The sequence below is a fragment of the Sebastes fasciatus genome, chromosome 8 (assembly GCF_043250625.1).
Source record: "Sebastes fasciatus isolate fSebFas1 chromosome 8, fSebFas1.pri, whole genome shotgun sequence".
Classification (NCBI taxonomy): Eukaryota; Metazoa; Chordata; class Actinopteri; order Perciformes; family Sebastidae; genus Sebastes; species Sebastes fasciatus.
In genome coordinates this window covers 30,248,104-30,264,229 of record NC_133802.1, presented here as the reverse complement: position 1 = coordinate 30,264,229, position 16,126 = coordinate 30,248,104, and the positions used below count along the sequence as shown (strand labels likewise).

The following is a 16,126-nucleotide window of genomic DNA, read 5'->3' as shown; positions in this document are numbered from 1 at the left end:
ATATTATTATTATTATTATAATGAGCTGCACCTTTAATTTAAAGGTCCCATATTATAAAAAAGTGAGATTTTCATGTTTTTTTATTATAAAGCAGGCTTAAGTCCTATATAAATACTGTGAAAGTATCGAAACGCTCAATCCACAGGGAAATACACACAGCCCGTATTCAGAAACTCTGCATTTGAAACAAGCTGTCAGGATTTCTGTCCATTTGTGATGTCACAAATATACAATATTTAGACCATTACATGGTTTTAAACATAAGTATTCTAAATGTGTCCCAGTTTATTCCTGGTTGCGGAGTATGTGAATGTCATCAGCTGACAGGAAGTACACAATTCTGTTGCAATTCCGTCGAAATGCACTAAAACGGAGCGTTTCAGACAGAGGGTAAATACAGGCATATTCAGGCAGACAGTATGAGGAAAATAAAGTTTTTTTTTAACATTACTTCTTGTAAACATGTTCTGGTAGAAACACAAAATACAAGTATGAACCTGAAAATGAGCATGATATGGGACCTTTAATGCCTTATTGGCAGTTATTTCTGGAAAATTGGAAAAGTACTACTAGTACTAGTAGTATCACAGTAATCCAGATAGAGAGCTGCTGATCAGTCAGCCTGCAGGCGGCGCTTTGATGGAGCTCCATCTCATCCAGGTTTATAATAACGGGTTGTTTCAGTGTGATTTATAGATTAATGTTGGTGGAGGAAGATCCACATCCGGGTAAGTAGAGCTGTGCATCCCTCTCCTCCTCCTCCTCCTCCTCCTCTTCCTCTCTCTCCTCCTCATCCTCTCTGTCTCTCCATCCTCTCATCCTGCAGATCAACAGACGGTGCATCTCTGCAGGCTGCAGGTTTGTTTTCTTCTCTCTTCTCATCGTGTTGATGCAGATTTCAGAGATTCAGTCTGTTTCTCTTTAAATCACGGTGTCTGTCTGTCTGGCTGTGTGCGCGTGTCCGTGTCTGTCTTGGTAAACACCGGGAGCCGATGATGATGATGATGATGTAACTGTTGGTTCGGTGCTGTCTGTGTTGATGTTTCTCTTGATGCTGATTGGCTGATCCGCTCTGATTGATGCTGTTGTTGATAAATATTGATCATTAATGAAGGACATTATGCTGTGTTATTAACTATTCATTAACTCATATTATTAAAGAGTTTGTCAGTCCTGCAGAGCTCTTTAAAGGTGACTGAGCTTCAACAAACTAAACTACAATAATAATAATTAATTAGGCTGAATAAACTACATATACAAAGTTTATCTTTATATATGTGGTTTATTTAGCCTAATTAATTATTATGAGTTAACTCATGTTGTAAACACTCAATATTAAACGTTATTATTATACTGTATGTATATATCTATATACATACAGTATATATACAGTATATATATATATACTGTATATATACAGTATATATTTATATGTATATATATATATTTATATATATATATTTATATTTATTATTATAATGTTATTAAAGGGCCAAAACCAAGATAGAGACGCCCAAAAACCAAGATAGAGACGACCAAAAACCAAGATAGAGACGCCCAAAAACCAAGATAGAGACGCCCAAAAACCAAGATAGAGACGACCAAAAACCAAGATGGAGACGACCAAAAATCAAAGATGGAGACGACCAAAAATCAAAGATGGAGACGACCAAAAACCAAGATAGTGACGTTCAAAAACCAAGATAGAGACGACCAAAAACCAAGATGGAGACGACCAAAAATCAAAGATGGAGACGACCAAAAATCGAAGATGGAGACGTTCAAAAACCAAGATAAAGACGGCCAAAAACCAAGATGGAGACGACCAAAAACCAAGATGGAGACGACCAAAAATCAAAGATTGAGACGACCAAAAATCAAAGATGGAGACGTTCAAAAACCAAGATAGAGACGGCCAAAAACCAAGATAGAGACGACCAAAAATCAAAGATGGAGACGGCCAAAAACCAAGATAGTGACGGCCAAAATTTCGAACTCGAGGCTTCAAAACCGCAGTCCTCAAACCAATGGGTGACGTCACGGTGACTACGTCCACTTCTGATATACAGTCGATGGTTTTAAAACAGCTGCTCTACAGACAGAAACCGTCTGAACGGGACTCCAACATGTTTTGGTTGAATACTTAATTGTTAAAAGTAAATCTCTATCTCTCCCTCTCTCTCTCTCTCTCTCTCTCTCTCTCTCTCTCTCTCTCTCTCTCTCCCAGTGATGTCGGTGTCGCCCGCCCTCGCTGACCTCTCTCGTCTCTATCAGACGGAGTTTGTTCGGAGCGCCCGGGCGGTTGGTGTCCTCTGGGCCGTCTGTACGCTCTGCTTCGCAATTATCCAGGTGGTCGTCCTGGTGCAGCCGTCCTGGATCGGCACCGGAGAAACCCGCCACGTGGGAGCGGGACCGGTCCCGCCCAGCGGCACCCTGGGACTGTTTGAGGTGAGACACATGAAACCACGCCCCCAAACGGCGACTGTCCAATCACAACATAGCAACAGTAACTAGTCAGCAGCAGGTGGATGCGTTCAAGTCCAACTGAAATCACATTTAGTAAAAAATAATGTCAACGTGTATTTAAAATATAATGATAATAGTTTTGTGTCCCTGTATGTCTGTGTGTCCCCGTATGTCCCTGTGTGTCCCTGTGTGAACCTGTGTGTCTGTATGTCCCTGTGTGTGTCTTGGTGTCCTCATATGTCTCTGTGTGTCCCTGTGTGTTGTCAGGTGTGTGTGGAGTCGGACTGGCCCGTCCCAGACTGTCGTGGCGGTCTGTCCAGTCTGTCTCCTCTGCCATCCTTCCAGTCGGTGGCGGTGTTGGTGGGAGTGTCTCTGTGGGCGGTGTGGACCAGCGTCCTCTGTCTCTGTCTCTTCAGGTTCTGCAGCGCCGCCACCGTCTACAAGATCTGTGCATGGCTGCAGCTCACTGCAGGTCAGTCACTGGTTCTACTGGTTCTACTGGACCTTGTGATAAAGGTTGCAGTCAAAACGGTGAGATTTCCCGTCTGTCTGTCTCTCAGGGTTCTGTCTGGCGTTGGCTTGTCTCCTGTTTCCAGACTCGTGGGAGAGTCCAGAGATGAGAGCTCTGTGTGGAGACTCCGTGAGTTTTATACATTATTATTTATAAATATTCAAAGATAAAAGTTTTATATGTATTATAAAAACATATTGACTTCCAACAGGAAAGAGATCAGGTGTACTTGTCTCCAGGTGTATGATCAGGTGTACTTGTCTCCAGGTGTATGATCAGGTGTACTTGTCTCCAGGTGTTTGACCAGGTGTACTTGTCTTCAGGTGTATGATCAGGTGTACTTGTCTCCAGGTGTATGATCTTGGTACTTGTCTCCAGGTGTATGATCAGGTGTACTTGTCTCCAGGTGTATGATCAGGTGTACTTGTCTCCAGGTGTATGATCAGGTGTACTTGTCTCCAGGTGTATGATCAGGTGTATTTGTCTCCAGGTGTATGATCAGGTGTACTTGTCTCCAGGTGTATGATCAGCTATACTTGTCTCCAGGTGTTTTACCAGGTGTACTTATCTCCAGGTGTTTGATCAGGTGTACTTGTCTCCAGGTGTAAGATCAGGTGTACTTGTCTCCAGGTGTATTACCAGGTGTGCTTGTCTCCAGGTGTTTTATCAGGTGTACTTCTCTCCAGGTGGGCAGCTTCTCTCCAGGTAACTGTTCGGTCCACTGGGCCTACATCCTGGCCCTACTGGGCATTCTGGACGCCGCCATCTTGGCGACGTTGGCCTTCGTCCTCGCCAACAGACAGGACGCCCTGCTGCCGCCAGACGCCAAGGACAGTGAGTAATGGGGACTTCAGTAATAGTTAGCTTATCATTAGCTTCAGGTCCACTTAGCTTAGAGTTAACCTCTGTGTCCATTTCGTTTAGAATTAGCTTCAGGAACAGTTAGCTTAGCGTTAGCTTAAGATCCTCTTATCTTTTATTTTTAAGTACACTTAGCTTAGCATTCGCTTAAAGGTCCCATATTGTAAAAAGTGAGATTTTCATGTCTTTTACATTATAAAGCAGGTTTAAGTGCTATATAAATACTGTTAAACTATCAAAACACTCAATATATGGAGAAATACACACAGCCCATATTCAGAAATTGTGCATTTGAAACAAGCCATTAGGATTTCTGTTCATTTGTGATGTCACAAATTTACAATATATAGATCATTACACGGTTTTAAACGTAAACATTCTAAATGTGTCCCAGTTTATTTCCTGTTGCAGTGTATGTGAATAACATCAGCTGACAGGAAGTAGCAAGGAACTAGCAACGCAATTCCATTGAAATGCACTAAAACAGAGCGTTTCAGACAGAGTATAAATACAGGTATATTCAGGCAGACAGTACAAGGAAAATAATGTGTTTTTTGAACATTACAGCATTTAAGCATGTTCTAATAGAAACACAAAATACAAATATGAACCTGAAAATAAGCACGATATGGGACCTTTAAGATCCAATTATCTTAGAATTAGCTTCAGCTACAGTTAGCTTAGCATTAGCCTAAAATACAGTTACCTTAGCATTAGCAGTAGGGGGTGACAGGTAAATAATGAGACTGTGTTTGTGTTTGTGTTCCTGCAGTGACCACAGGTCTGCTGATCTCAGCATAGAGTCACCAGGTAAGTCTGTTCTTCTTCTATTGTCATTTGAAAACTTTACACAAACTGTTTTATCCTTTTCCTCCTCTTCCTCCTGATCTCTCCATCCTTCTTCATCATCATCATCAGGAGGAGGAGAACACAAATTTAAAAAGAAGCCAGAAGAAGAATCTCCTCTCATTATCTCCTGGTTTCCATCTTGATGTTGACACGGTGAGGAGAAAAGAACACCGGATATATTGGACTGATTCCATACATTAGGTCTATAATAACATTATATATATAACCATATGTATATATATATAACTATATATATATATATAACCAACTAACAATCTATATAACAATACGAGTATTAGAGAATAGAGCCTGTGTCACATCTTCATCAGCTTTTATAGTTTTATTCGGGATGTGGAGCCTCTCTGCATCTCCAGCTGGAAGAACATCTCATTCAAATGTAGCAGCACTTGAAGTGTGGTGCCGTCACGCAGTGGTGGAAAGTAACTAAGTACATTTACTCAAGGCAGATTTATTTATACAGCACATTTCATACCCAAAATACTTTACAGATGACACAAAGAAGCAAATAAAAGACAATAAAAGCAAGCAAACTAAAGCCCAAAGAATAAGAACAATAAAAAAAAAATACTTTTGATTTACTCAAGTTCTGTACTTAACTGACACATCGATACTTTTACTGGAGATAATATTTAGATACTTCAGTAAGGTTTTGAATGCGGGACTTTTACTCGTAGTGGAGTATTTTCACAGTGTAGTATTACTACTTTTACTGCAGTAGCTAGAGGATCTGAGTACTTCTTCCACCACTGTTGACATGTTACTGTACTCTCAGTGTGTTTGTCCTGATTATTAAAGTTTGTTTCTTATTGTTACATTTTTCTGACATAACTGTTATATTTCATATTTTGATGTTTGTCTAATATTGTAATTTGCTTTTGAGCTATGCAAGTGTGGAGGTAGGGAAGAGGAGAGGAACTGAAATAGAGGGAGGACGTCGCCACAAACAGAAGCACAACATGTTTTATAAAATCATCTTCTGTGAATTTAAAACATGTCGACATGAAGTCTGAATCTTAAAAGAAGCCGTCTGAGATTGTAGTTAAATCCTCTTGTGTCACATGGTTCATCTCTGTTTAGCCTATAGCTTAGCACAAAGACATCTTCAACTCCAAATCTCCCTGATTTACATGTTATATCTTGTTGGCTGGGTCAAGTTAGTTTAGAGTTAGCTTCTGTGTGAAGTTAGTATGGAGTTAGCTTTGGGTCCCTTTAACTTCTGGGTTCCCCTATCTTAGAATTAGCTTAAAGGTCCCATATTATAAAAAAGTGAGATTTTCATGTTTTTTTATTATAAAGCAGGCTTAAGTCCTATATTACAGCCCATATTCAGAAACTCTGCATTTGAAACAAGCTGTCAGGATTTCTGCCCATTCGTGATGTCACAAATATACAATTTTTAGACCCGTGACACAATTTTAAACGTAAACATTCTAAATGTGTCCCAGTTTATTTCCTGGTTGCAGTGTATGTGAACGTCATCAGTTGACAAGAAGTACACATGGACCCAGGCTGTTGCCTAGCAACGCAATTCTGTTGCAATTCTGTCGAAATGCGCTAAAACGGAGCGTTTCAGACAGAGGGTAAATACAGGCATATTCAAGCTGACAGTATGAGGAAATAAAGGGGTTTTTAAACATTGCAGCATGTAAACATGTTCTAGTAGAAACACAAAATACAAGTATGAACCTGAAAATGAGCACGATATGGGACCTTTAAGATCCAGTTAGTTTCTGGTCCATTTAACTCGTAGCTCCAGTCAGCTACAGGATTGACTGGTTATTAATTTCATAGCTAACAAGCTTCCAGTCTTTGTGCTAAGCTAGGCTAAACACAGAGATGAAACTGATCTGAAACATGCGACTCTGGAGAACAAGATGATTTATCCAAAACCTCAGTTTCCTGTCAGCATGACCTTTGACCTTTGAAGCACAACCATAAAGTAGATGGTGCCATTTTTCCCTTCAGTGAGTCTTCCAGGCTGAACAGCTGTTTATTAGATGATATATGATGTTGCCTTGAACTAACAAACATGTTTTTTTCATAGAGCATGTATAACTGTATAGAACTTGTGTTTTCTCAAAATCTGCACATTTACAAGTTTTTTGAATTTGTTGAATTATGCTGCATTCACGTGATCCTCGGATGGTCCCATTTCCTGAGTTGGGAAGTCGTTCTTCCGACTTCAGTGTGTTCATGAGCTTTAAGTTGTGATGTGGAAACAACATGGACGCTACAAAGAGGACCTGTTTTATTGGTCAGAGTGTCGCTGCACCAGTACATTCCCTAAAACCAGTAAAATGTTGCTTGACCTGGCTTGTTATCAGGTTTAATGCTGATGAAGAACTTTTCTCTCTATAACATTTCTATAATCTGTTAAATTTAAAAATCAAATGTAACTGTGCCAAAACTTTACTTCACCGGGGTCAAGGACCAAAACCAGTTGTCATGGTTACAGCGGCATGTGTTCATGAACATATACTAAGTTTAGCCTCCTGCAGCCTCAAAAGAAAAACAATAATTTTCTATGTTTGTACGCAGATTGTTGTTGTTTGTGTTTACAGAATGAATCACGCATGTCTTTAGACTCCAACAGTGTTTGTGTTCATGTTTTATTCACATGAATAAATTATAGATTTTATCAGACACAAGTTTTTCTCTGAATTACTGAAGGATGACATCACAGTGACATCATCTGTTGGCAGCCAATCATACGGCAGATCGACCTGTTTAGGTCATGTGACTGCTGTTTTTTTCACGTTGCTGAGGCAGAGCACATGGTGATGTTCCTTAATAATGGAGTTATTTGAACAGGTAACATCACCTGTTTAATGATGACATGATGTGGCCAGGTGAGTTATCTACCTGCTCACTTAGCAAAGGTAAAGTTACCTGTTTAATGATGACGTGATTTGGCCAGGTGAGTTATCTACCTGCTCACTTAGTAAAGGTAAAGTTACCTGTTTAATGATGACGTGATTTGGTCAGGTGAGTTATCTACCTGCTCACTTAGCAAAGGTAAAGTTACCTGTTTACTGATGATAATATAATAATGATAATAATAAATACTATTTAGAACATCAAACATTAAAGTATAGAACCTGATAATGATAATAAATAATACGTAGACGTCAGACAGGAGTTTGTGGTGGATACTGACTTTAATTCAGAGTGGCATAGTTTCACCACAGACAGACGGACAGAGCTGTTGCACATAAGCGGAAATACATGAACACAATAGGAACGAACCAATCACAGAGCCCATGAGCCGTCGCCACGGTTACCGTCACTGTCCATCACCTGTCGGTGTTTTCACACTGATGGAGGGAAGATGGAGTCAGTGCGAAAGTGTTTTAATGGTAAATGTTAAAACATGACCTTTTTTCTAGAGAATCAAAGTGAGCGGGTTCGACTACAACTCCCAGAGAGCATTGCTCCAGCAGCTGGAGGCGGGGTCAAGTTACAGGTGGATCTTTCCCCCAGGAAATGACAGATTTTATGAACTTTTCATTTCTTCTCATTTCAACAACAAGCGACTGATCAGAAACGTTTTCACCAGAAGCAGCAAAACACGAAAAAATACAGAAACAAAAAATCCTGAAAGACAACGACAAGATACACCTCCTCTCCTCTCCTCTCCTCTCCTCTCCTCTCCTCTCCTCTCCTCCTCTTCCTCTCCTCTCCTTTATTCTACTGTTCTTGTCTTCTCCTCCTCTCCCTCTCTTCTCTCCTCTTCTCTTCTACTCCTCTCCTCTCCTCTACTTTCCCTCTCCTCTACTTTCCCTCTCCTCTCCCCTCCTCCTTCCCTTCTCCTCTCCTCTCCTGTCCTCCTCTCCTTCTCTTCTGTTCTCTCCTCGTCTCTTCTCCTCCTCTCCTTCTCTTCTCCTCCTCTTCTCTCCTCCACTCTTCTCCTCTCCTCTTACATGTACTCCAGAATCTGATCAATAAGTATTTGGGGGTCGTAGTTCAGGGCCTCTCTCCTCCGGCGCCTACGACTCCCATGATTCAGTTCTTCCACGCCGGCGGTTGCCATGGTATCGATGCGTTTCATCCTCTGCAGCCCGATAGCGGGGGGGCGGAGCTCCTCGTCCTCATCCTCCTCCAGCCTCTTCACTCTGAGCAGAGGGGGGTCGTTGCTAGGCGATGGAGGAGCCACGTCGTCAAGGGAACGGCGGGTTCTCCTTTGGGCGGAGCCAATGGGTTCAGCTGCTGCGATGGACAGGTCCCTCCTCGTACGGCGACCAGAGATCACCGGGGCGTTGTTGGGGCCGATGGTGGACAGTAACCTAGCAACCATACGTCTGAGGAGCAGAAGATGTACAGATACGCTAGTGCTCATGTTTTTCTACGTCAATAATAACGGCCTAATGGTTCTTACATAAGTTTTATATATGTGTAATTTTTACAAAATGTTTTTGATTTAAAGGTCCCATATTGTAAAAAGTGAGATTTTCATGTCTTTTATATTATAAAGCAGGATTAAGTGCCTTATAATTACTGTTAAACTATCAAAACGCTCAATATACGGAGAAATACACACAGCCCGTATTCAGAAATTGTGCGTTTGAAACAAGCCGTCAGGATTTCTGTCCATTTGTGATGTCACAAATATACAATATTTAGACCATTACACAGTTTTACACATAAACATTCTAAATGTGTCCCAGTTTGTTTCCTGTTGCAGTGTATGTGAATAACATCAGCTGACAGGAAGTGAACCCAAACTGTTGCCTAGCAACGCAATTCCGTTGAAATGCACTGAAACGGAGTGTTTCAGACAGAGGGTGAATACAGGTATATTCAGACAGACAGTATGAGGAAAATAAAGGGTTTTTTGAACATTACAGCATGTAAACATGTTCTAGTAGAAACACAAAATACAAGTATGAACCTGAAAATGAGCACGATATGGGACCTTTAAATTAAAAAATGTTTGTGTCTCTAACAGTGGCCCTGCACATTCTAAACAGCGTCCATTGATTATTATAATTATTCTACATCTTATTGGTCAGTGGGATGTTTGGTCACCTCAGCATGTCCTGGTCTCCTCCTCGGTTCAGTCCAGCCTGTTGATGTCTGTCCTGTCTCTCTCTCTCCAGCAGCGTCTGAGCCAGCTGAGGCTCCATCCTGTTAATCACAGGTCAACAGGTTATCATCAATAACTTTGATTACTGATAAAATGCTGAGTCCCGTGGCGTTCACCTGTCCAGCAGAGCCTGAGCCAGCCGGGGCTCCAGGAGGCCCCACCAAGCCGCCGGGGGCCTCCCCATGTTCATCCCCCGCCCCGTCTCATCGTAGTCTGCGGGGACTGGTCCCTGGAAGTCCCCAGGTGGCCCCTGATCGTCCTCCTCATCTTCCTCTTCCTCCACCACCTCCACATCACCTGGTTCGACCAATCCCGCGCTCTCTGCCTCGCTCAGTAGGCGGAGCAGAGCGGCCAGGTAGGCTGTGGATTTAAGTCAAGTTTTCTATTGATGGTTTATTCACACAACAGAAAATAGTAATAGCCCCCTTCTCTGTTAGTAACCATGATGACGTAGCGCTAAGTGGAGGCAGAATAATTCTCTGAACGTGTTAGTTAATGCTGGCAAGCAAGTATTGTCTTTTTTTTCTCAGTTCTTGCAGGTGCTGTGCTATTATTGTGGTTGCTGTACATCTCTCCCCGTCTCTCTTTCTCTCTCTCTCTCTCTCCTCGTCTCTCTCTCTCTCAACCCAACCGATCGCAGCAGATGGCCGCTCACCCATAGCCGGTTCTGCTCCAGGTTTCTACCTGCTGAACGGGGAGTTTTTCCTGGCCACAGCGCATTCTAATGCAATGCTCTTGGTACGATCTCTTGTTGGGTCTCTAAACTATAGAGTACGGTCTAAGACCTGCTCTATATAAAAAGCATCTCGGGATAACTTCTGTTATGATTGACGCTATATAAAAATAAATTGAATCAAATTTTTTTAACAATGGCTAAAGAAAATACGAGTTTCTCTCAATATGTCCTGTCACTCACTCTCCAGGATCACGAGTGTTAGTCGAGAAAGATAACATTAACCGACGGGACCAGATTAGTCGATCCCTACGCAGCTGGCAGACTACTTCAGGAGGAGGAGACGGCCTTCTGCTAACAACAGATAGCAAAATATTAGCAACATTTATTCTCCATCTCTGAAACGTTTCGCCGATATTGTAGCTCGCTAGAGCCTCGAATCACAGTTTGTCATCTCTAATGTATGTGATATCTAGATCCTGGCACCCAACAACACCGCAAGATGAGATTTTAAATGTGCAACTTTAGCCCACTGCTAGTGTTAGCCTCCAGTCTTTCATTTGTTTTGCCTCCAGCTAACAATGTGATGTCATCATGACGCTGACATTAAAAAGGTCTATAGAATTTAAATTTCAAGAAAAAGTCAATATTTCTGGAACAAAGCTGGAAACTGTTGAAAAAAGTCACAATTAGTTGATTAACAATGTTTCACAAAAAACTGATCTTGCATAAAGTTGATATACAACATTCTATTATGATCTAGTATTTGTTGTAAAAGTCCGACAGGATTGGTCGTGTGTGAACTGATAAAAACACTCCAACCTGCTCGCTGCTCCTCTTCTTGCTCCCGCCTCTGGTCCCTCTCCACCAATCGCTGCAGAGCCTGGTCCAAGCCCCGCCCCCTCCAGTCACCTGGTTGGTAGTACAGATTATTGGCCCCGCCTACACCCTGAGTGGCGGGATATGACAACATCTGGTCCTCATAAGGCAGCAGGTTACGGAGGTCTCTGCGCTGGCGTCTGACTCCGCCCACTGAGACATCCAGGCCACGCCCTCCGCCACGAGCTGCAGGTAAAGACTGAGAGAGAGAGAGGTCAGCAACAGAAACTTGTTACCTGTACTGCACAAAGAGATAGCGTTAGAGAGCTGAAGCCCCGAAGAGAAGTTATTTCCCTTCCTCCGTTCATGTGAATGAGACCCAGACCGAGGCTGTAGCGAGGGCTGGGAGGCGGAGTTAGCAAGCCACGACGACAGCGTGACCGAGCGGACGCTACTGTGCCTGCTCCATGGGCCCCATGGATGCAGAAGAAGATCCAGGTACTTTTCCGCTCAGCAGTCGAGCCATTTTGTCTTCACGGGCCACTGAGCAACTTTCATATGAATGAACGAGGCCCCGTCTCCAACGCTCTATCTAGTTCTCTTCGTACAGCCATGGTTCCAGTGTTTGTTGTTTCTCATCTCCTCAAACAATAAGTATGTTCTGGTTCTGCATCTTGAGAGGCTTCACTTGATTCATATGTTTTGTCTTTTCACTACCAGTTAGCTCCAGATGAGGACAGATTGATGCCAGCTGGGTCACTAATCCCAGAGCTGCTCTCTGATTGGCCACAGACAGCAAGTGACAGCAGGTATAGAAGGTTCTGGAGGACAACAAACTGGCCAGTCTTGAAAAATCATTGACTGCATAGATGCTCCATTCTTCCTACTACCAACCAACCAACTGGTCCATTGTCCCCACTCCCAGTACCAACCAACACCAGTACAACACAGAGGCTGGTAGTTGTGTCTTTGAATCTTGAACAGAGTCAGGCTAGCTGTTTCCCCCTGTTTCCAGTCTTTATGCCAAGCTAGGCTAACCATGTCCTGACTCTGAACACACAAGACTGATATCATCTGAAGATTTTTTTACTTTAACTCATCCTCTACAGGTACAAAAAAAGACCAAGAAGAAGAAGAGGATCGTCATCATCATCATCATTTACTGCACTTCCTGTGAGTCAGAGGTGAGTCACCCCACAAATCATGTTGACGAATACAGTGACTGTTTTCTACACTCAGCGTTGATCGTGATGATTAACCCTGGCGTTCAGTGAATCCGTGCATTTTGTCAACTTCAGTGTCTGAACTCATTTTCACTCTCAAACACCAGCTAGCGATGTGACGTTGACAAATGATTTGATTCTTTTGAACGCCTCTTTGATATGAACGAAGGGAACCGAGTTATCGTTTTATCGATCCACAGCACTGAGTCTAGACGGGAGGCGGAAGCAGTGTGTCGTGGTATCATTTAGTTTTGTGTGAAACCGCTCAGTGAACTACAGCTGTCGTCTCGCACAATATACGTCACCAACACCAGCTAGCTAACTAACTTCGTTATGTTCCTCTCACAGATGAAAGGTTGTCTGACCTGATTTATTTTATCCAGCTACTCCTGGTCTTTTTATCAGAAGGGAAGAGAAAGAATGATCAGACCCGTTGCTGGTGTGAGTTCATCCCAGTAGGAAACACACAGGCATCGTAGCTTCAGAGAGAGAGACGTCACTACGACACTTTTGGGTGTGTCATCTTTCTAATGACGTATTTTCACAGTCTGATTCTTCAACAGTTTTACAACAAACTGCAACTTTCTTTACTTGAAAAATTATATTTCAAATTGACAAACATCATATGTGTGATTCATGGCGCAATTCAAACAGGATGAAAAAATGATTTATCTCCCTCTGTTGACTACCGTTCATATTTTTTCTGAAATAAGGTCCCATGGTGGTCACTGGAAGGGGCGGGACTTCACCTCTCTAAAGTGCATCAATTAAAGCCGTCAGTGCTGAAAAACTAAAGTTTAAATTGAAATCGAATCATGACCTCAAAGAGTCATGGATTTGTAGAATCGTGACCGCCCTAATAACCATCTGTGCATCTTTTACAGAATATAATAATAATCACAGATTAATTAACCTGCAGGCTTTGAACTCATCATCTGTGCTGTGATGATCTTCATCATGTCTGAGCTACAGACTCACTCTGGTAGAAAATTAATCCGGTTTAATTTCCTGCTGAAGTGTTTTTGTGTTTGTCAGAGATAAACGGCAACAGTGGGACTCAGCAGCTGCTCGCACACAATGTGATTTATGACCATAATATCTCAGCGATTTATGATGCAGTCTACAGCAGTGGAGGAGGAGGAGGAGGAGGAGGAGGAAGAAGTAATGAGTCCTTTGAGGAGCATCACTCTGTCTGACTTCCTGCTGATTCACTCTCTTTCTGTACAAATTACAGCTGGCTATGATAGATATGTTTCCACAGTAGCGCCAATATGATACCTACATATATTTTTAGTAGGGCGGTCAATTGATTAAAATATTTAATCGCAATTTAATCACACATTTATCTGTTCAAAATGTAAATTAAAGGGAGATTTGTCAAGTATTTAATACTCTTAGCAACAGGGGAGTGGGCAAATATGCTGCTTTATAAAAATGTATGTATATATTTATTATTGGAAATCAATTAACAACACAAAACAATGACAGATATTGTCCAGAAACCCTCACAGGTACTGCATTTAGAAATAAAAATATGCTCAAATTATATAACATGGCAAACTGCAGCCCAACAGGCAACAACAGCTGTCAGTGTGTCAGTGTGCTGACTTGACTATGACTTGCCCCAAAACTGCATGTGATTATCATGAAGTGGGCATGTCTGTAAAGGGGAGACTCGTGGGTACCCAGAGAACACATTTTCATTCACATATCTGGAGGTCAGAGGTCAAGGGACCTCTTTGAAAATGGCCATGCCAGTTTTTCCTCGCAAAATTGATTCCTTAGGTTTTCTAGTTTCATATGATACCAGTATCTTCACTCTAGCTTTAAAACTGAGCCCGCTACAACCTAAAAATTTCAATTTGCGTTAATGCGTTAAAGAAATTAGTGGCGTCAAAACGTTATCACGTTAACTTTGACAGCCCTAGAAATAATAATTAAACAGTTGAGTTAATTAAGTTTATTTTAAATTAAATCTGAAATGAAAATAGCAGTCTTTCAAATTATGATTATATAAAGAATCAGAGCTACAGTACATGGTCTTCACTGTGTCTGAAACTGAACATGGTCCTCACACGGGTAGATGAACGAAGTCACATTAACACACACACACACGCAGAGCAGCCATCAGGAGACCTGCTGTAACCTGTGTAACATACGGCCCTGTTGCCGTGGGTTACCGGCTCCTGTCGCTATGGTGACAGATACGAAATGTTCCTCCGGTCACAGCGGCTGCCTACACACACACACACACACACACACACACAACCTTGTTCTTCTATCTCTGTGAGGACACTTATTGACATAACGCGTTCCCTAGCCCCTTACCCTAACCACAACTAAATACCCGACCCTGACCCTATAACCTGAATCTGATTCCTAAAACCAAGTGTGAACACTCAAACAGGCCCATGAAGGTCCGTCCCAAAGTGAGGACCGGCCAACATGTCCTCACTCTGAAGGTCTAAAGCTCAAACTGGTCCTCACAAAGATAGCTGTTCAAGTCCAAACAAACACATCTGTTTCTCTCTGCACTGATTCACCTGATCAATAAATCACACACACACACACACACTCCCTCTGTGATGTAACGGTGTTGACAGACAGGTAGAAGATAAACAGCAGCGACATCATTCTGCATCACTATCAGGTTACCGTGACGACGCAGCACCATATCGATAAATCAGCACATACAACACACATGTGAATGTCCTCTCTCTCTCTCTCTCTCTGTGTGTGATGTGGGTGTCTCTCGTCCTTACCTGGGCGGTGTGGATCAGAGCGGTGCTGAGCAGCAGGAGGCTGAGGAACGCCATGCTACTGACTGAACACACACACAGACACACACTGACTCATCTGACAACAAACACAGGGATGTAGGAGGAGGAGGAGGAGCGATGACGAAGGAGAGGGGGTGGGGATACTGAATAGATCAGGAAAGAGACGGGGGAGGAGAGAGGGAGGAGAGAGACACGAGGAAGGGTGGGGCACCGCGGATGAGGATGGAGGAGGAGAGAGCAGCAGGCAGGAGACAAGGACACAAGGGAGGAGAGAGGGAAGAGACAAGGACACAAGGAAGGAAAGAGGGAGGAGTAAAGGACACCAGGAAGGAGAGAGGGAGGAGACAAGGACACAAGGAAGGAGAGAGGGAGGAGACAATGACACAAGGAAGGAGAGATACACAAGGAAGGGTGGGGCACCACGGATGAGGATGGAGGAAAAGACCGGAGGAGGAGAGAGCAGCAGGCAGGAGACAAGGACACAAGGGAGGAGAGAGGGAGGAGACAAGGACACAGGGAAGAAGAGAGGGAGGAGCCATGAGATGGAAGGAGGAAGATCTGCTTTATGGCATACAGGTCAGATACTATACTGTATCTCAAATAAAAGCACACTTCAAAGTAATCACATTACTGCTGTAGTACCTCAAAGTAATCACATTACTGCTGTGGTACCTCAGAGTAATCACATTACTGCTGTAGTACCTCAGAGTAATCACATTACTGCTGTGGTACCTCAGAATAATCACATTACTGCTGCAGTACCTCAGAGTAATCACATTACTGCTGTGGTACCTCAGAGTAACCACATTACTGCTGTGGTATCTCAAAGTAATCACATT

General features: G+C 42.7%; 2 protein-coding genes across 3 annotated transcripts; one reads left to right on the top strand and one right to left on the bottom strand.

The window, feature by feature from the left end:
- Nucleotides 1-382: 382 nt before the first annotated feature.
- On the top strand, nucleotides 383-5,276 carry lhfpl4b (LHFPL tetraspan subfamily member 4b). Of its 2 annotated transcripts, none has more exons than XM_074644957.1 (7): nucleotides 383-859; nucleotides 2,229-2,449; nucleotides 2,735-2,939; nucleotides 3,028-3,107; nucleotides 3,665-3,812; nucleotides 4,612-4,649; nucleotides 4,758-5,276. In XM_074644957.1, exons 2-6 carry the CDS (start codon nucleotides 2,231-2,233, stop codon nucleotides 4,638-4,640), a joined length of 681 nt encoding a protein of 226 aa, XP_074501058.1. In that variant the 5' UTR covers nucleotides 383-859; nucleotides 2,229-2,230; the 3' UTR covers nucleotides 4,641-4,649; nucleotides 4,758-5,276. The 2 variants fall into 2 exon arrangements, with proteins under 2 accessions (XP_074501058.1, XP_074501059.1); XM_074644958.1 differs by lacking the exon at nucleotides 383-859 and adding an exon at nucleotides 1,865-2,043.
- A 2,572-nt stretch (nucleotides 5,277-7,848) lies between these two features.
- On the bottom strand, nucleotides 7,849-15,422 carry pcsk1nl (proprotein convertase subtilisin/kexin type 1 inhibitor, like). The gene is made up of 5 exons (XM_074644953.1): nucleotides 15,270-15,422; nucleotides 11,288-11,543; nucleotides 9,909-10,152; nucleotides 9,735-9,833; nucleotides 7,849-9,007 (listed from the first exon to the last, which is right to left on the bottom strand). The coding sequence occupies exons 1-5, from the start codon at nucleotides 15,321-15,323 to the stop codon at nucleotides 8,626-8,628; spliced, it is 1,035 nt and encodes a 344-aa protein (XP_074501054.1). The 5' UTR covers nucleotides 15,324-15,422; the 3' UTR covers nucleotides 7,849-8,625.
- Nucleotides 15,423-16,126: the final 704 nt, after the last annotated feature.